The 19,926-nt window shown below is 50.5% G+C and overlaps 1 protein-coding gene across 7 annotated transcripts in view; it reads left to right on the forward strand.

Moving 5' to 3' along the window:
- LOC100089260 (endothelin-converting enzyme 2) overlaps window positions 1–3,362 on the forward strand; it is a 51,536-nt gene extending 48,174 nt beyond the window's left edge. For 5 of the 7 annotated variants that reach the window (XM_029060845.2, XM_029060849.2, XM_029060883.2 and 2 more), the window contains 2 exons: window positions 375–470; window positions 1,897–3,361. In XM_029060845.2, coding sequence (XP_028916678.1) covers window positions 375–470; window positions 1,897–2,073 — 273 coding nt within the window. In that variant the 3' untranslated portion in view covers window positions 2,074–3,361. Of the gene's footprint in view, window positions 1–374; window positions 471–1,896 lie in introns of all 7 variants that reach the window. The other 2 variants (XM_029060903.2, XM_029060828.2) reach the window with 1 other exon arrangement.
- Window positions 3,363–19,926: the final 16,564 nt, after the last annotated feature.

Consider the following 19,926-nt stretch of genomic DNA (forward strand, 5'->3'; position numbering starts at 1 on the left):
TACGGACAAAACAGACCCACGCCCTGCTCACAGAAGGTTTGCAATCTAGCAGGGAAGACAAGACAAAACTACACCCCACAGAAGTTTAGCGCACAATAATGGCAAGAGTGCTCTGAGAGAAATTAGCGTACCAGTCACGGTCCCGAAGGGTTGGGGAATGGCCGGGATTCATTCATTCAGTCGTATTTATTGAGCGCTTACTGGGTGCAGAGCACCGCACTACGTTCTTGGGAGAGTACGATAATGAGAAAACTCTGGAGAAGGAGAGGAGTGGAATTTGGCAGAGGGGAGCCGTTCCACGTTCAAGGGCCAGCGTGGCCGGGTAGAGGCGGCAGGTCTTGGATGGCGGCAGCGTCTTCTCCGGTTGTCGCCAGGCTTACAAAGTGTGGCTGCGAAAACACGGCGAAGAACAGCGCCTGCCAGCAGTGGGACTCACCAACCATCAGCTCTTCTTTGTGGGATTTGCCCAGGTACCTCAGAGGAGGGGCTGCAGCTCCCGGGTGACCTCTCGGCTTCCTGCTGCTCCTTACTCCCACCCTGACCCCGGCCACCTCCTTCCCCCCATCCCTCCCCCAAAAGGCCTCTTCCCTGACTCTTCACAGGCCTGAATCTCCCCTCTGTAAACTCTGCTCTCCTTCAGTCGGCCCATTCGTCTGTCACATTTGTTGAGCGCTTCCCGTGGGCAGAGCTTTTGGGAACGTACAAGAGAGTTAGGACGCGATCCGTGCCTGCGGCCTAGCGGCCTTGCGGCCTACTTTGCCTCGTTCCTCCCACCTCCTCCAGTGCTTCCCTGCCCTGCCCTGCTCGCCCCTGCAGACTCCCTGCCCCTGGTCCACCCTCTAAGCAGCGTGGCCTAGTGATTGGAGCCCGGACCTGGGAGTCAGAAGGACCTGGGTTCTAATCCCGGCCCTGCCACGTCTGCCGGGTGACCTCGGGCCAGTCACTTCGCTTCGTTGGGGCCCGGTTACCTCATCTGTAAAATGGGGATCGAGTCTGTGAGCCCCACGCGGAACAACCCGATTACCTTGTATCTACCCCAGCGCTTAGACACCTAGTAAGCGCTTAACAAATACGATCGTTATTATTATTCTCTGGGCCTCAGTTCCTCATCTGTAAAACGGGGAGGAAGTGAGTGAGCCCCGTGTCGTACGAGGACTGTATCCAACCTAATTAATTGGTATCTATCCCGGCCCTTGACAAATAAGCGCTTAACAAGTACTATTATCATTATTTTTAACATTATTATTAGTAATAAGTAGTATTATTGATAATAGTAACAATATCAGTAATAAATCATGGCCCTACCGGCCAGGAGGGCTAAGTGGCGGATGCCGAGACGCACGCGTGATGCCTTCCGCCCCGGGTTTGAGAGAGAGCTCGTACTCAGACGAGGGCGGTGCCCGGAGAACAGGTCCGTCGCCATCTCGTTGCCACCCTCCCGTGTTTTCCCACCTTGTATCGGACAGGCGGTCTGGCTGGTCTGAGGGGTTCTCGCTCCCTTCTCCCCTTCCCCCTCCTCCCCCGACTCTCCGCTCTCAGGGTCTCCCTGGGGCGAGAGAGTAGGTGGCCCCAGATGGTATCCTGAACCAAGCACGTGGTTCCCACCCCAAGGGGTTGGGGAGGCTCAGCCTGCAGCCCGGGTTTAGAGGCAGAGTTTGAGGGAAGAGCCCGGTTCATCCCGAACGACAGCCCGGTCTGTCGTGGTCAGGGGGTGGGGCTGCGCTAGACGAATGGGTTGCTTTGGGGTTGGAGCCAGACGGGGTTAGGATTCGAAAGAGGGAAGGCCGGAGGTCTGGACCTGGAGTTGGAAGGGTGGACTGGGGGTTAGGGGAGGGAGGAAAGGGGGGGATCTCGGACGCCCGTCTCCTGTCTCTCCCTCTCTCTCTCGGCCCACAGGTGTGGTGTTCGGTGCGCACGCCTGAGAGCTCGCACGAGGGCTTGGTCACGGACCCGCACAGCCCCGCCCGCTTCCGTGTGCTGGGCACGCTCTCCAACTCCCGGGACTTCCTCCAGCACTTCGGCTGCCCCGTGGGCTCTCCCATGAACCCTGGGCAGCTCTGCGAGGTGTGGTAGGGGCAGACGGCCTCCTCGGACAGCCCTTCCCTTTCCCCCCCCCCCCCGTCCTCTCCCCCCAGGACCCCAGGACTGCTCTTCCTCCCCCTCCTCCCCAGGGGTCCTCCGCAGTGGGGTTGCGGAGAGGGGCCTCGGGGCCGCTAGGCCCGTTGCTCTCCCTCCCTGGCCCTCCTGCAGGAGCAGGACAGGCCTTTCCCGGGACCCTTTGTTCTCCCTCGCCGCAGAGTGGAACCACGCCTCTCCTGTCAATCTCCCGCCACCACCACGTTGTGCCACTGCCGGGGGAGGCTCTGTTTCTGCCAGGGTCCTCCCCTCCTTCACTGTGACGGCCCTAGCTGAGACGGGTTCCAGGCTCCCACCCCACCCCCTCCGGCCAGACACCGTCGGGTAGAGAGGAAGTCAGGCTCTCCGGGCCCCCGGAGAAGGACGGAGGGATGGGGACGGGGCGTCGGGGGTGGGGGAGAGGAGGGAGCAGCTCGGTCACTTGCACAAAGCAGCGTCGGGCAGGGGGTGGGAATTCCAAGGGCTCTGGCAGAAACAGAAGCGAGACCCAGCCCCTTCATCCCAGATAAGCCATTTCAGTAGAGAGAGGGAGAGGGAAAAGAAGAGGGAGAGTTGGGTGGGAGGGAGAAGGAGAGAGAGAAAGAGAGAAGTCTCTGTCCCCAGCCAGTGGACTCCCAGACTCCTTCAAAAGGCTAGCCGGGTCAGAGGAAGAACCTTCTGGGTAACGATCTCTTGGCCCTCCTATCCCAACTCCACACCTGGGTCCTGGGGCCTACCGGGAGATGATGAAATTTCACCGAGGACCCATAAGAAAGCCCTGAAGTTTCCTCGTGGACCCATATAAAAGCCCTTTGCTTCAGGCGATCTACCACCTCCGCCCCACCTGCCGTTCCCAAGCCCCCAGCCCCGTGAGACCCTGGGGTCCTCTCCCAGCAGCTGCTCCTCAGATCCCCCGCAAACCCCAGGGGGTAGAACCTCATCCTGCCGCTCTCAATCGCCGCCGCTGCCCTGCCCGGTGCCCCTACCTTGGGGCAGAAGCCTCTGCACCTTGCCTCCTGCCCAGGCACTGATTTGGGGGAGGGGGCGGTGCCAGCAACCGCAGTGTCTTAGGAGAAATGACTGAGGGTGTGGGCCGGTTCTCCCACAGGCCTGTGTAAAGTGAAGATGGGAGAGGTGGGGAGGGATGAGGGGAAGGGGAGAGGGAGGGAGGGGCAGAGTTTATTTTTACATGGACGATGGGGGTGGGGAGGGCCAGGCCCTGCAAGGATGCTCTGTGCCAATAAATAGACACACACATCAACCAGCCTCCGCCTCCTTCCTCCAAGCTGCTGCTCCGCTGTCCAATTTGCTCCCCCTCCCCGCGTCGTTGACTTCCTTCCTCCCCGTCTTTCTCTCCTTGGGCACGCCTCGGTCTCCGGCTCTTGAAGTAGGGTGAGCCGGATTTGGCCCTGATGATGCTGGTGTTTACTGAACGCTTACTGTGTACAAGCACTGTGCTACATGCCGGGGTAGAGCCACGATAATCAGATCGGACCCAGTCCCTGTCCCACATGGGGCTCACACAGTCTAAGAGGGAGACAGAGAACGGGGATTTTATCCCCATTTAGTAAACGAGGAAACCGAGGCCCAGAGAGGCTCGGTGACTTGCTGAAGGTCAAACAGAAGGCAGGTGGCGGAGACGGGATTAGAACCTGGATCTCCCAACTACGAGCCCTCATTCTCCCTTTCCGTGAGGCCGCTCTGCCTCCTCTATTCAAGAATCGGCCGGCCTGGGCCCGACTCCCTTTTCGGGGCTGAAAACCGGACCCAGGTCCAGGTAAGATGGAAGTCTCTGCGGTGATACCCTTCACGGTCTCGGGAACTTCAGTGGCGGCCTTATCTGTCTCTGTCTTTCCAGTCTAGAGTCCTAATCTTTTCAGATTCCCTGGAATTCCCTCCCACTTCGCATCTAACAGATCAATACTCTCTCCACCTTCAAAGCCTAGTCAAATCACGCCTCCTCCAAGAAGCCTTCCCTGACTATGGCTCCCCCTCTAGACAGCGAATGTGTCTGTTCAGTGTTACACTGTATTCTCCCAAGCACTTAGTAGAGTGCTCTGCACACAGTAAGCACTCAATAAGTACCACTGACTGACTGATTGATACCGCTCCTCAGCGAGAGCTGGTCTGGGCCTGGGTCTGGTCAGATGTGCGCACCAGTCTATGCCCTCCGTGCCAGCCTCAATCAATCAATCGTATTTATTAAGCTGTCATTGTGTGCGGAGCACTGTACTAAGCACTTGGGAGAGTACGATAGAACAATAAGCACGTTCCCTGTTCACGAAGAGCTTACAGTCCAGAGGGCGAAACGGACGTTAATATAAATAAATTACGGATATGGACAGGAGTTCTGAGGGGCTGAGTCGGGGGGCGGGGGGTGTGAAAAAGGGAGCAGAGCCAAGAACAAGGGCGACACAGAAGGGAGTGGGTGAAGAGGAAGTGAGGGTTTAGTCAGGGAAGGCCTCTTGGAAGAGATGTGCTTTCAGTAAGGCTTTGAAGGTAGGGAGAGTCATCGTCCGTCGGATATGAAGAGGGAGGGTGTTCCAAGCCAGAGGCGAGATCTGGCTGAGATGGAGGTACGGTGGATAGTGGATAGAGCGCGGGGCTGGGAGTCAGAAGGGCCTGGGTTCTAGTCCCAGCTCTGCCACATGTCTGCAGTCTGACCTTGGGCATGTCGCTTCACTTCTCTGGGCCTCAGTGATCTCACCTGTAAAAGGGGGATTCAGAATGGTACTTAGCCATGAACTAAGTACCGTAATTATAATTATTATTGCAATCGATCAATGGTTTTTATTGAGCGCTTACCGTGTGCAGAGCACTGTACTAAGTGCTTGGGAGAGTACAACATAACAGCGTTGGTAGACACATTCCCTGCCCACCAAGGGCTTACTGCCTAGAGGACTTTGAAGGTGGGGGTCGTTGTGGTGTGGCAGATATGAAGAGGGAGGGAGTCCACGGCAGGAGGAAGGGAATGTGCTAAAGTTGGAGGAGGGATAGTGGTGAACAAGGTACTGCAGGAGTTATTATCATTATGGTATTTATTAAGCGGACATTTTGTGTCAAGTACTGGTCTAAGCATTGGAGGAGATGCAGGTGAATCAGGTACGACCTAGGAGGGAGAACAGGTATTGAATCCCCATTTGACAGTTGAGGAAACTGAAGCTCAGAGAAGCGAAGTGGTTTCCCCAAGGTAACACAGCAGGTACCTGACGGAGCGGGGATTAGATCTCAGGTCCTCTACTCCCAGAACCGGGCTCTTTCCCCTAGGCCGTACGGCTTCTCTATCCCAAACTTCTGTGACCGGAGCCACCTTTAATTCATTTATTAGATTTCTGCAGCACCCTTCTTTCTGCTGCAGAAGACAACCCTACAGAAACAAATATTTTCTACGGTGCCTGATTTTGCTTAATACTGTTATAGATTCAAATGCATTTAAACTAAGTTAGCAAGCAAATACGGCCTTATATTGGAACGATACTTTAAAGTAAAACACCGAACCACAAGGCAACAACTTTTATAAATAAAATTGGTGATAAAAATCAAAATATAGACATTGGAGTAAACCGTCCTGATATTTTTATCCACTCAGTGAAACACAGGAGATTGAGATTTACAGATGACGTTTAGCCAAACATCCATTTTTTTCTATAACCCTATGAGGCATTTCATTGGGTCAGCTTCAGATGAAGTAGTAAACAGCTAGACTCTAAGCTCCACCGGTAGACTGTAAGTTCCTTGTGGGCAGGGATCGTGTGTAACAACTCCACATTAGTATACTTACCCAGTGGCTCAGTACAGTGCTCTTCACACAGTAAGTACTCAATGAATGTCACTGATTGTTTTATAGACTGTAAGCCCATTGTGGGCAGGGATTGTCTCTCTTTATTGCTGAATTGTACTTTCCAAGTGCTTACTACAGTGCTCTGCACACAGTAGGTGCTCAATAAATAGGATTGAATGACTGACTGAATGAATAAAGGTATTTATTGAGCACCCACTGAGCGCAATGCACTGTACAGCAGAAGAACAAGACAGGTTCCCTGCCCATAAGGAACTTGCATTTTAATAATAATAATAATAATAATGGCATTTGTTAAGCGCTTACTAGGTGCAAACCACTGTTCTAAGCACTGGGGGGATACAAGGTGATCAGGTTGTCCCATGTGGGGCTCACAGTTTTTAAATCCCATTTTATTCATTCATTCATTCAATAGTATTTATTGAGCGCTTACTATGTGCAGAGCACTGTACTAAGCGCTTGGGATGAACAAGTCGGCAACAGATAGAGACAGTCCCTGCCGTTTGACGGGCTTACGGTCTAATCGGGGGAGACGGACAGACGAGAACAATGGCAATAAACAGAGTCAAGGGGAAGAACATCTCGTAAAAACAATGGCAACTAAATAGAATCAAGGCGATGTACATTTTACAGATGAGGTAACTGAGGCACAGAAAAGTAAAGTGACTTGCCCAAAGTCACCCAGCTGGCAAGTGGCAGAGCCGGGATTAGAACCCATGACCTCTGACTCCCAAGCCCGGGCTCTTTCCACTGAGCCACCTGCTTCTCTACACACATACATAGGCATGAAAATATTTACACACAGGGTAATCAGAATCAATTGACAGTGCAAATGATTATATAATATGTGCCCACAAGTGCTGAGGAAGAGTATAAACAAATATGTAAATGCTATAGATAGATAACTGAGGAGTTGACGTGACTTAGGATGCTAGGAGGTTTTTTTTATGGTATTTGTTTCAGTGCTTTCTATGTGCCAGCCATTGTACTAAGCGCTGGGGTAGACACAAGCTAATCAGGCTGGACAGAGTCCCTGTCCCACGTGGGGCTCAGTCTTGATCCCCATTTTACGGATGAGGTAACTGAGGCACAGAGAAGTGAAGTGACTGGCCCAAGGTCACACGACAGACAAGTGGCGGAGCTGGGATTAGAACCCAGGTCCTTCTGTTTTCAGGCTCCTGCTCTCTCCACTAGACCACGCTGCTTCTCACGGTGTTAATTGGAAGTTAATTGGGGAAGTCTTATTGGAGGGTGTGGGATTTTAGGAGAGCTTTATGAAGGTTTTATGAGGGCTCTATAAAAGGGTGGGGAGCCGTGGTCTGTGGGCTTAGGAGCCGGAAAGAGGGAATTCCAGGTCGATATCTGTCAGTCAATGGTATTTATTAATGTTGAGCACTTACTATGTGTCAAGCACTGTTCTAAGTGCTGGGGGAGATACAAGCTAATCAGGTTGAACACAGTCCACGGACCACATGGGGTTCACGGTCTTCATCCCCATTTTCCAGATGAGGTAAATGAGGCCCAGAGAAGTGGTGGAGCCGGAATTAGAACTCAGGTCTTTCTAACTCCCAGGTCTGAGCTCTGTCCACTATTCATTCATTCATTCATTCATTCAATTGTACTTATTGAGCACTTACTGTGTGCAAAGCACTGTACTAAGCACTTGGGACGATATAATATAACAACAAGCAGACACATTCCTGCCCACAACGAGCTCACAGTCTAGAGGAGGAGACAGACATTGATATAAATAAATAAATACATAAATAAATAAATTACAGATATATACCGATTTATCCCTATGTGCTGTGGGGATGGGAGGGAGGATGAATGAAGGAGCAAGTAAGAGCGGCGCAGAAGGGAGTGGGAGAAGAGGAGAGGAGGATTTAGTCAGGGAAGGCTTTGAAGTGGGGGAGAGCAATTATCTGTCAGGAGGAGGGAGGGCGTTCCAGGCCAGAGGTAGGATGTGGCTCTCTAGGCCACGAGCACTTACTGTGTGCTACTGAGCGCTTACTGAACGCTTACTGTACTAAGCGCTTGGGAGAGTACAATATAACAGGCAGATTCCCTGCCCACAACGAGCTTAGAGTCTAGAGGGGGAGATCAGTGGAACCACGAGTTGAGCGCAAGCTACAGCTAGAAAAGTGGCTTGGGAGGAACCAGAAGGACCAACGGCTGAGTAGCAAGCTAAGAGGACTAATATGTAAGAAAAGGAGAACTGTTCAGAGAGTCTCAAAGCAGATCTTGAGGATCTTGAGGAATTTTTAAATAAAAAAATGAATTTCTTTTAATGTCTGTCTCCCCCCCTACGCTGTGAAGCTCCTTGTGAGCAAGGAGTGGGTCTGCAGGATGGCTTAGTGGCTAGAAGACGGGCTTGGGAGTCAGAAGGTCAGGGGTTCCAATTCCGACTCCTCCACATGTGTGCTGTGTGGACTTGGGCAATTCACCTCACTTTTCTGGGCCCCAGTTCCCTCATCTGTAAAATGGGGATTAAGAGTGTGAGCCCTATGTGGGATGGGGACTGTGTCCAACCTGACTACCTTGTATCTACCCCAGCGCTTAGGACAGTGTTTGGTGCATTCATTCAATAGTATTTATTGACAGCTTACTATGTGCAGAGCACTGTACCAAGCGCTTGGCATGTACAATTGTACTATGTACAATGGGCATAGTAAGTGCTTAACGAGGACCATAATTATAATAATAATAATGTTGGTATTTGTTAAGCGCTTACTACGTGCAGAGCACTGTCCTAAGCGCTGGGGTAGATATAGGGGAATGAGGTTGTCCCACGTGAGGCTCACAGTCGTCACCCCCATTTTACAGATGAGGAAACTGAGGCACAGAGGAGTGAAGTAACTTGCCCACAGTCACACAGCTGACAAGAGGCAGAGTAGGGATTTATTACTAACTTTGTGGTATTATACATCCCAAGCGCTTAGTACAATGCTCTGCACACAGTAGGTGCTCAGTAAATATCACTGCTGGATAGATTGATTACCCATGATAGAGCAGGGATTACAGAAGGCGGGACTGAGGTCCTGGATGGTGTTTTCAGGAGGGGAGATTGGGCATCAGGTGGTGGAAGGAAAGGACAGGGATGTGGAGGAGGGAGAGAGAATGGGGAGCGATTCTTCAATAGAATTAAGACTAAAAAAACGATGGCTGTGGCTTCACAGTTTTGTGAATACCCATAGCTGAAAAGTATCTTTGAGCTGTGCTAAAAGCAGGTATCTCAGAAGACCTTCTAGGTTCTAAAGAAGGTAATGAAGATCTTCTACATTATCAAGATCCTTTGTAAAGCCCCTTTCCGGACTCTATTTCTGTTTTTATATTCACTTCTTAATTAGTTTCAGCTAATTAACTTAATTAGCATTCCTATAGCACTCCTTTGGCACCTCTGTTTGGGAGCCATTAGGCCCCAGACATCATCAAAAATCCTTGAGACTGTTTCTCCAGGAGCTGCTGAATGCTGAAGACTCTTTTCTCGAAGCACACGCCTACAAGGTTATTAACGGCTTGGCAGTTAGCCAGCATTTCATGGACCGCTGCTCGGCCTAAAGAAGTCCCAGGGTATTTAAAGCCAAACCAAGGAACACTGCCTAGGGAAAGACTTTAATCGAAAATAAGGCGCTGAGAATTGCCACTGCATTTGGCTACTTGGATGGCACACTGATCACTGAGGGACAAATAGAAAACTGAATGGAGAAATCAAGCATTCCTTTTGGGAGGCCAACAGAGAGCAAGGTACCCAAGATCACTGTGCCTCGATGTCGCCTGTCTCGCCGCCGACCCCTCGCCCACGTCCTGCCTCTGGCCTGGAACACCCTCCCTCCCCGAATTCAACAGACGATTACTCTCCCCGACTTCAAAGCCTCATTGAAGACACATCTCCTCCAAGAGGCCTTCCCAGACTAAGCCCCACCTTTCCTCTTCTCCCACTCCCTTCCGCGTCGCCCCGACTCGCTCCCTTTATTCATCCTCCAATCCAGCTCCCCAGCACTCATGTACTCATCTGTCATTTATTTCTATTATTGTCTGTCAATAATAGGCAGGGAAGGTGTCTGTTTATTGTTACATTGTACTCCCAAGTACAGTGTTCTGCACACGGTAAGCACTCAATAAATACAAATGAATGTGAATGAATTTGAATGTGATAGTGTGTTACTGCAGAAAGTGTGGTACTGAAACTAGATGGGGACTGAAGTGGCATCAATCCCCAGATCACACCGAAGGGCTTCAGTGCAGTAAGAGTGTCTAGCCTTCTGCAGTACACCCTCAGTTTCTTGGAACGAGGAGGGAAGCAATAAATATCAGGTATGGTGAGAAGCCGCGTGGCCTAGTGGATAGAGCAGGGGCCTGGGAGTCAGAAGGACCTGCGTTCTAATCCCAGCTCTGCCACCTGTTTGCTTTGTGAACTTGAGCAAGTCACTTAACTGCTCTGGGCCTCAGTTACCTCATCAGTAAATTGGGGATTAAGACGGTGAGCCCCACGTGGGACAGGGACTGTGTCCAACCTGATTAGCTTGTACCTACCCCAGAGCATAGTACCGTGCCTGGCAAAGAGTAGATGCTTAACAGATAACAGAAAAAAAGCCATAGTCAAGATATTTAGTTGTAATTGGATCGGCAAAGAATCCACCCTTAGAGATGAACGTATATAACTGCTCGCATATCAATCAATCGTTGGTGTTTATTGAGTGCCTAAATGTGCAGACCACCGTACTGAATGCTTGGGCGAGTACAATACAACAGAGTTGGTAGTCATGATCCCAGCCCACAGGGAGTTTACAGTCTAACGGGGAGACCGACATTTAAGTAAATTATGGATATGGACATAAGTGCTGAGGGGCTGAGAGTGGGGTGACTCTGTCAAGTGCTTAAAGGATACAGATCTAAATACATGGGTGACACAGAAAGCAGAGGGAGTAGGGGAAATGACGACTTAACTAGGGAAGGCCTCTTGGAGAAGATGTGATGTTAGTAGGCCTCCAAAGGTGGGGAAAGTGTCGGCCTGTTGTATATGAAAGGGGAGATCCAGACCAGAGAGAGGACGTGGGCAAGGGGTCGGCAGTGAGATAGATGAGATTGAGGTACATGAGTAGGTTGGCATTAGAGGACTGGAAGCGTGTGGGCGGGATTGTAGTAGATCAGCGAGGTGAGGTAGGAAGGGACAAGGCGTTTGAATGCTTTAAAGTCGATAGTAAAGGGTTTCTGTTTGATGCCGAAGTGTATGGGTAACCACTGGAGGTTCTTGAGGAGTGAAGAGAGAGGGACTTATTTTTTATTTTCTTAAGGAAAATTGATGGGCAGTAGAGTGCAGTATGGACTGGAATGGAGAGAGGCAGGTGACAGGGAGGTCAATGAAGAGGTTGAAGCAGTAGTCAAAGCGGGATATAAGTGTTTAGATCAGAGTGACAGCAGTTTGGATGGAGAGGAAAGAGTGGATTTCGGCAAAATCGTAGAGGTAGAACTGACAGGATTTAGTGACAGCTTAAACATGTGGGTTGAATGACAGAGACGCCTTGAGGATATTGCCAAGGTTATGGTCTTGATTGACAGGGAAGGTTGTGCCCTATTTAGCCTCCATACCCAAACTATTTTCTCTTGATGACCAAATTGATGCCTTCAAAACCACCCTCTCTACTGAACTCAACTCACTCCTCTATCCCTTTGTCAATCTCATACCACTAACCCACAGCCCTGGATCACGTCCACAATCCACCTCCTTCACTCTTGTGCTCAAGCTGCTGAGCACTGCTGGCAGAGATCTAGATAGCAGGTCAACTTTGTCCACTTCAAGTTTATCCTTGTGTACTCCTAGAACGAGTCGTCTACACTCGCTGCCTTGAATTCCTCAACTCCAACTCTCTCCTGGATCCCCTCTGATCTGGTTCCGTCCCCTCCACTCCACCGAGACTGCTCTCTCAAAGGTCACCCACGACCTCCTTCTTGCCAAATCCAATGGCTCCTACTCTATCCTAATCCTCCTCGACCTCTCAGCTGCCTTTGACACCGTCGACCATCCCCTTCTCCTCCACACCTTATCTCACCTCGGCTTCACGGTCTCCGTCCTCTCCCGGTTCTCCTCTCATCTCTCTGGCCGTTCATTCTCGGTCTCCTTCGCGGGCTCCTCCTCTCCCTGCCATCCACTAACTGTAGGGGTTCCTCAAGGGTCAGTTCTTGGCCCTTTTCTGTTCTCCATCTACACTCACTCCCTTGGTGAACTCATTCGCTCCCAACGCTTCAACTATCATCTCTATGCAGATGACACCCAAATCTACATCTCTGCCCCTGTCCTGTCCCCCTCCCTTCAGGCTCGTATCTCCTCCTGCCTCCGGGATGTCTCTACCTGGATGTCTGCCCACCACCTAAAACTCAACATGTCCAAAACTGAGCTCCTTATCTTCCCTCCCAAACCCTGTCCTCTCCCTGACTTTCCTTTGACTCAGCTCTCTCATTCACCCCACACATCCAATCCGTCACCAATGCCTGCCGCTCTCACCTGTACAATATTGCCAAGATCCACCCCTTCCTCTCCCTCCAAACGGCTATCGTGCTGGTACAAGCTCTCATAACATCCCGACTGGATTATTGTGTCAGCCTCCTCTCTGATCTCCCTTCCTCCTGTCTCTCCCCATTCTTCATTCCGCTGCCCGGCTCATCTTCCTGCAGAAACGCTCTGGGCCTGTCACTCCCCTCCTTAAAAACCTCCAGTGGTTGCCTATCAACCTCCCCACGAAACAAAAACTCCTCACTCTTGGCTTCAAAGCTCTCCATCCCCTTGCCCTCTCCTACCTCACCTCTACTGCCCACCCTGTAGACTCCGCTCCTCTGCCGCTCACCTTCTCATGGTCCCCCGCTCTCTCCTGTCCCGCCGTTGACCCCTGGCCCACTTCCTCCTGCTGTCCTGGAATGCCCTCCCTCCTCACGTCTGCCAAACTAACTCTTTTCCCCTCTTCAAAGCCCTCCTGAGAGCTCACCTCCTCCAAGAGGCCTTCCCAGACGGAACCCCGCTTTTCCTCTGCTCCTCCTCCCCTCTGCTCTTCCCCCTTCCCCCTTCACCTCCCCTCAGCTGAGCCCCCTTTTCCTCTGTTCCCCCTCCCCTCCCCTCTGCACTGTGCTCATTTGTACATATTATTTATTACCTTATTTATTCTGTTAATGAGGTGTACATCCCCTTGATTCTGTTAATCGTGATAATGTTGTCTTGTTTTTGTTTCGTTCTGTTTTGCTCTGCTGTCTGTCTCCCCCGATTAGACTGTGAGCCCCTCACTGGGCAGGGATTGTCTCTATCTGTTGCCGAATTGTACATTCCAATCGCTTAGTACAGTGCTCTGCACATAATAAGCGCTTAATAAACACTATTGAATGAATGAATACTTCAACTCTGCCCACTCCTCTGTCCAGCAAAATTATCTCTCCATCCTTAATGACACCCATGCTCATTGCCCTTGCCAGTTTTCCAGGTGTTTAATACCCTCCTCAAACACCCTGTCTTCTCTTGCCTACTTTATGACCTAGCTGCCTACTTTATTGAGAAAATTGACATTATCAAGCGTGAGCTCCCTAAAATCTCCCCTGCCCCTCCTCAGTCTCTCCACTCCTGCTCCTTTTTCAACTCTACCATCTTTCCCAGCAGTATCCCTAGAGGAGATTTCCTGCCTTTTCTCAAAATCCGCCCCCTCCACCCGCACATCTGACCCCATTCCTTCACACCTTATCAAAACACTGGCCCTCTCCCTTCTTCCCTCCCAAACTGCCATCTTCAACTTTTCACTCTCCAATGTCTTCTTCCCCACTGCTTTCAATTATGCCCATGTTTCCCCTATCCTAAAAACCCCTCCCTTGACCCCACAGCTCCCTCCAGTTATCACCCCTTCTCCCTCCCACCATTCCTCTCCAAACTCCTTGAGTGAGTTGTCGACACCCACTATCTCAAGTTCCTCTCCTCCAATTCTCTCCTTGATCCTCTCCAATCTGGCTTCCGTTCCCTTCACTCCAGAGAAACCACCCTCTCAAAGCTCGCAAATGATCTCCTTATTGCCAAATCCTCTACTCCGTCCTAATCCTCCTCAGCCTCTCGGCTGCCTTTGACACCGTCGACCACTTCTTTCTCCTGGAGACATTATCCAACATTAACCACTGATGCTCCTCTCCTGGTTTTCCTATCTCTCTGGCCTCTCATTCTCAATCTTTTTCACGGGCTCCTCCTCTGTTTCCCACCCCCTAAATGTGGGTGTCCCTCGAGGTTCGATTCTGAGTCCCCTTTTATTCTCATCTAAACCAACTCCCTTGGTGAACTCAGTCGCTCACACGGCTTCAACTACCATCTTGATGAGGGCGATACCCAAATCTACATCTTATTCAATCGTATTTATTGAGTGCTTACTGTGTGCAGAGCATCTCCACCCCTGATCTCTCTCCCTCTCTCCAGGCTCGCATTTCCTCCTGCTTTCAAGACATCTCCACTCAGGTGTCCTCCCATCATCTCAAACTAAACCTATCTAAAACAGAACTTCTTATCCTCCCGCCCAAACCCTGTCCTCCCCCTGACTTTTCCATCCATGTAGACGGTACCACCAACCTTCCTGTCTCACAAGCCTGTAACCTTGGTGTTATCTTTGACTCCTCTCTCTCATGCAACCCACATCTTCAAACCACCCCTAAATCCTGTCAGTTCGACCTTAACATCGCTTAATTCACCCTTCCCTCTCCATCCAAAATGCTACCACGTTGATCCAGTCACTCATCCTCCCCCCCCCGATTACTCTATCAGCCTCCTTGCTGACCACCCTGCCTCCTGTCTCTCCCCACTCCAGTCCCTACTTCACTCTCGTGGCTCAGTGGAAAGAGCCTGGGCTTGGGAGTCAGAGGTCATGGGTTCAAAACCCGGATCTGCCACTTGTCAGCTGTGTGACTGAGGGCAAGTCACTCAACTTCTCTGTGCCTCAGTTCCCTCATCTGTAAAATGGGGGTTAACTGTGAGCCTCACATGGAACAACCTGATTACCCTGTATCTACCCCAGCATTTAGAACAGTGCTATGCACATAGTAAGCACTTAACAAATACCAACATTATTATTATTATTACCCCGGATCATTTTTCTATAAAAACGTTCTGGCCACGTTTCCCCACACCTCGAAAAACGACTTGACCACCTACCTCCGCATCAAACAAAAACTCCTCAACATTGGCTTTAAAGCAGTCCATCACTTTGCCCCCTCTTAGCTCACCTTGCTACTCTCCTTTTACAACCCAGAGCACACAATTTGCTCCTCTAATGCTAAACTTCTCACTATATCTCGATCTCTTCTATCTCACCGCTGACCTCTTGCCCACATCCTGCCTCTGGCCTGGGAACACCCTCCTTCCTCAAATCCTACAGACATTTATTCTCCTCCTACCCCTCAAAGGCTTATTGAAGGCCCATCTCCTCCAAGAGGCCTTCCCTGACTAAGCTCTCCTTTCCTCTTCTCCCACTCTCTTCTGTGTCGCCCTGACTTGCTCCCTTTATTCATCCCCCCCAGCCCCACAGCGCTTATGTACATATCTGTCATTTATTTATTTATATTAATGCCTGTGTCCCCCTCTAGACCGTAAACTCATTGTGGGCAGGGAATGTGTTACATTGTATTCTCCCAAGTCCCAAGCCCGGGCTCTCTCAGGCCTCAGTGCTTCTCTAAATGGCTGCTCTAAATGGCTGTGAGACTTGGACCTAGTTGCTATTTCACAACCTACTTTGGCAGCAGTTTCATCAGCACCATAGGGCAGCTCCGTGCTGTATAACAAAAGCAGTGTGGCCTAGTGGAAAGAGGACAGGTTTGGAAGTCAGAGGACCTGGGTTCTAATCCTGGCTCTGCTCCTTGCCTGCTGTGTGGCCGTGGGTAAGTCACTTCTCTTCCTCTGTATCTCAGTTCCCTCATCTGCAAAATGGAGATTCAATACTGTGGGCCCCAGGTGGAATCTGATGATCTTGTACATATCACAGTGCTTGGCACACAGTAAGCACTTAATAAATACCACAATTATCCCTCTAGACTGTAAGCTTACTGTAGGCAGGGATTGTGTCTACCAACTCGGTTAAATCGTACTCTCCCAAGTGCTTAGTACAGTGCTCTGCACACAGTAAGTGCTCAATAAATACGAGGGATTGATTGATTGACTGATAAATAGAACCCTTCGGGCAAGTGAGGCAACTGAACCATGAGATGACACCCAAACTGGAAAAGCAGAAAAAAGATTACCTGGGACATAGTGTCGCATGAAATTGTCAAGATATAGGCTGTTGAGAAACAGCAGTGGGGACCTAATAATAATAATAATGTTGGTATTTGTTAAGCTCTTATTATGTGCCGAGCACTGTTCTAAGCGCTGGGGTAGATATAGGGTCATCAGGTTGTCCCACGTGAGGCTCACAGTCTTAATCCCCATTTTACAGATGAGGTAACTGAGGCCCAGAGAAGTGAAGTGACTTGCCCACAGTCACACAGCTGACAGGTAGCAGACCCAGGATTCGAACCCATGACCTCTGACTCCCAAGCCCAGGCTCTTTCCACTGAGCCACGCTGCTTCTCCCAAATGAATGAGAATGACCTCTGACCTCTGAATGAGAAGCTCCTCCTCCCCTCCCCATCGCCCCGACTCCCTCCCTCTGCTCTACCTCCCTTCCATCCCTGCCCCACAGCACTCGTGTGTATATATACGTATGTATTTATTATTCTATTTACTTTATTTTATTTCTAATTATTGCTATTGTTCTTGACTGTCCGTCTCCCCCGATCAGACTGTAAGCCTGTCAAAGGGCAGGGACTGTCTCTATCTGTTACCGATTTGTACATTCCAAGCGCTTAGTACAGTGCTCTGCACATAGTAAGCGCTCAATAAATACTATTGAATGAATGAATGAATGTGTATATATATATCTATAATTCTATTTATTCATAATTGCTGCTATTGATGCCTGTCTACTTGTTTTGTTTTGCTGTCTGCCTCCCCTCTTCTAGACTATGAGCCTGTGGTTGGGTAGGGAGTACCTCTATTTGTTGCCAAATTGTGCTTTCCGAGCGCTTAGTATAGTGCTCTGCACACAGCAACCGCTCAGTAAATACGATCGAGTGAATGAATAAATGAATGAGAAGCGACACGGCATTGCTGAGACCCTCAAGCCTAAAATGCATCATTGCAGAAAACAAACTCTCTGACCGGCATCTTAGCCACACATGAAAGGACATGTTTCTGGGAGTCAGAGGTCATGGGTTCAAATCCTGACTCAGTTACTTGTCAGCTGTGTGACTTTGGGCAAGTCACTTAACTTCTCTGGGCTTCAGTTACCTCATCTGTAAAACGGGGATTAAGACTGTGAGCCCTACCTGGGTCAAGCTGTTCACCTTGTACCCTCTCCAGTGCTTAGAGCAGTGTTTTGTACACAGTAAGCACTTAACAAATGCCATCATCATTATTATTATTATGGTTAACTTGAAGAAGGAAAGATAATTTCCTAGTTCCTTGGAGGTGTCGTCCGTTGCAGCTGTTCCTGGACAATGCCGTCAGTTGTTTGGCTGAAAGGAGAGTTGTTTGACTGAGAAGTAGCGTGGGCTAGTGTGAAGAGAAGGGCCCTGGGAGTCAGAGGACCTGGGTTCTAATCCTGCCACTGCCCCTTATGTGCTGTGTAACCTTGGGTAAGTCACAACTTCTCTGTGACTCTGTTTCCTCACTTGTAAAATGGGGATTAGGGCTGAGAACTCCCTGTGGGACAGGGACTGTGTTCGACCTGATTAGTTTGGACCTACCCCAGTGCTTACTACGGTGCCTCACACATAGTAAGTGCTTAAGAAATTTCACGATTATTATTATCGTTGCTATTATTAGTGGTAGTAGTCGTTAGTATTATTACTATTATTGGTGGAGAAGCAGCTTGGCTTAGTGGAAAGAGCACGGGTTTGGGAGTCAGGGGTCGTGGGTTCAAATCCTGCCTCTGCCACTTGTCTGCTGTGTAACTTTGGGCAAGTCACTTCTCTGGGCCTCAGTTACCTCATCTGTAAAATGGGGGTGAAAACTGTGAGCCCCTCGTGGGACAACCTGATTACCATGTATGTACCCCAGTGCTTATAACAGTGCTTGGCCCATAGTAAGTGCTTAACTAATACCAACAGGATTATCATTATTGTTATCTCCATCCCAATGGCTATCATGCTGGTACTAGCTCTCATAATATCCCGACTGGATTATTGTGTCAGCTTCCTCTCTGATCTCCCTTCCTTCTATCTCTCCCCACGCCAGTCTAACTCTGCTGCCCGGCCCATCTTCCTGCAGAAACTCATTCATTCATTCATTCAATAGTATTTATTGAGCGCTTACTATGTGCAGAGCACTGTACTAAGCGCTTGGGATGAACAAGTCGGCAACAGATAGAGACAGTCCCTGCCATTTGACGGGCTTACAGTCTAATCGGGGGAGACGGACAGACAAGAACAATGGCACTAAACAGCGTCAAGGGGAAGAACATCTCATAAAAACCGATGGCAACTAAATAGAATCAAGGCGATGTACAATTCATTAACAAAATAAATAGGGTAACGAAAAGATATACAGTTGAGCGGACGGGTACAGTGCTGTGGGGATGGGAAGGGAGAGGTGGAGGAGCAGAGGGAAAAGGGGAAAATGAGGCTTTAGCTGCGGAGAGGTAAAGGGGGGATGGCAGAGGGAGTAGAGGGGGAAGAGGAGCTCAGTCTGGGAAGGCCTCTTGGAGGAGGTGATTTTTAAGTAAGGTTTTGAAGAGGGAAAGAGAATCAGTTTGGCGGAGGTGAGGAGGGAGGGCGTTCCGGGACCGCGGGAGGACGTGACCCAGGGGTCGACGGCGGGAAGGGCAAGACCGAGGGACGGCGAGGAGGTGGGCGGCAGAGGAGCGGAGCGTGCGGGGTGGGCGGTAGAAAGAGAGAAGGGAGGAGAGGTAGGAAGGGGCGCGGTGACGGAGAGCCTCGAAGCCTAGAGTGAGGAGTTTTTGTTTGGAGCGGAGGTCGATAGGCAACCACTGGAGTTGTTTAAGAAGGGGAGTGACATGCCCAGATCGTTTCTGCGGGAAGATGAGCCGGGCAGCGGAGTGAAGAATAGACCGGAGCGGGGCGAGAGAGGAGGAAGGGAGGTCAGAGAGAAGGCCGACACAGTAGTCTAGCCGGGATATAACGAGAGCCCGTAATAGTAAGGTAGCCGTCTGGGTGGAGAGGAAAGGGCGGATCTTGGCGATATTGTAGAGGTGAAACCGGCAGGTCTTGGTAACGGATAGGATGTGTGGGGTGAACGAGAGGGACGAGTCAAGGATGACACCGAGATTGCGGGCCTGCGGGACGGGAAGGATGGTCGTGCCATCCACGGTGATGGAGAAGTCTGGGAGCGGACCGGGCTTGGGAGGGAAGATGAGGAGCTCAGTCTTGCTCATGTTGAGTTTTAGGTGGCGGGCCGACATCCAGGTGGAGACGTCCCGGAGGCGGGAGGAGATGCGAGCCCGAAGGGAGGGGGAGAGGACAGGGGCGGAGATGTAGATCTGCGTGTCATCTGCGTAGAGATGGTAGTCAAAGCCGTGAGAGCGGATGAGTTCACCGAGGGAGTGAGTGTAAATGGAGAACGGAAGAGGGCCGAGAACTGACCCTTGAGGAACTCCAACAGTTAAAGGATGGGAGGGGGAGGAGGCTCCAGCGTAGGAGACCGAGAATGATTGGCCAGAGAGGTAAGAGGAGAACCAGGAGAGGACAGAGTCCGTGAAGCCAAGGTGAGATAAGGTATGGAGGAGGAGGGGATGGTCGACAGTGTCAAAGGCAGCAGAGAGGTCAAGGAGGATCAGAATGGAGTAGGAGCCATTGGATTTGGCAAGAAGGAGGTCACGGGTGACCTTAGAGAGAGCAGTCTCGGTAGAGTGGAGGGGACGGAAGCCAGATCGGAGGGGGTCTAGGAGAGAATGGGAGTTAAGGAATTCTAGGCATCGATTGTAGACGACTCGTTCTAAGATTTTGGA

The sequence above is a fragment of the Ornithorhynchus anatinus genome, chromosome 1 (assembly GCF_004115215.2).
Source record: "Ornithorhynchus anatinus isolate Pmale09 chromosome 1, mOrnAna1.pri.v4, whole genome shotgun sequence".
NCBI lineage: Eukaryota > Metazoa > Chordata > Mammalia > Monotremata > Ornithorhynchidae > Ornithorhynchus > Ornithorhynchus anatinus.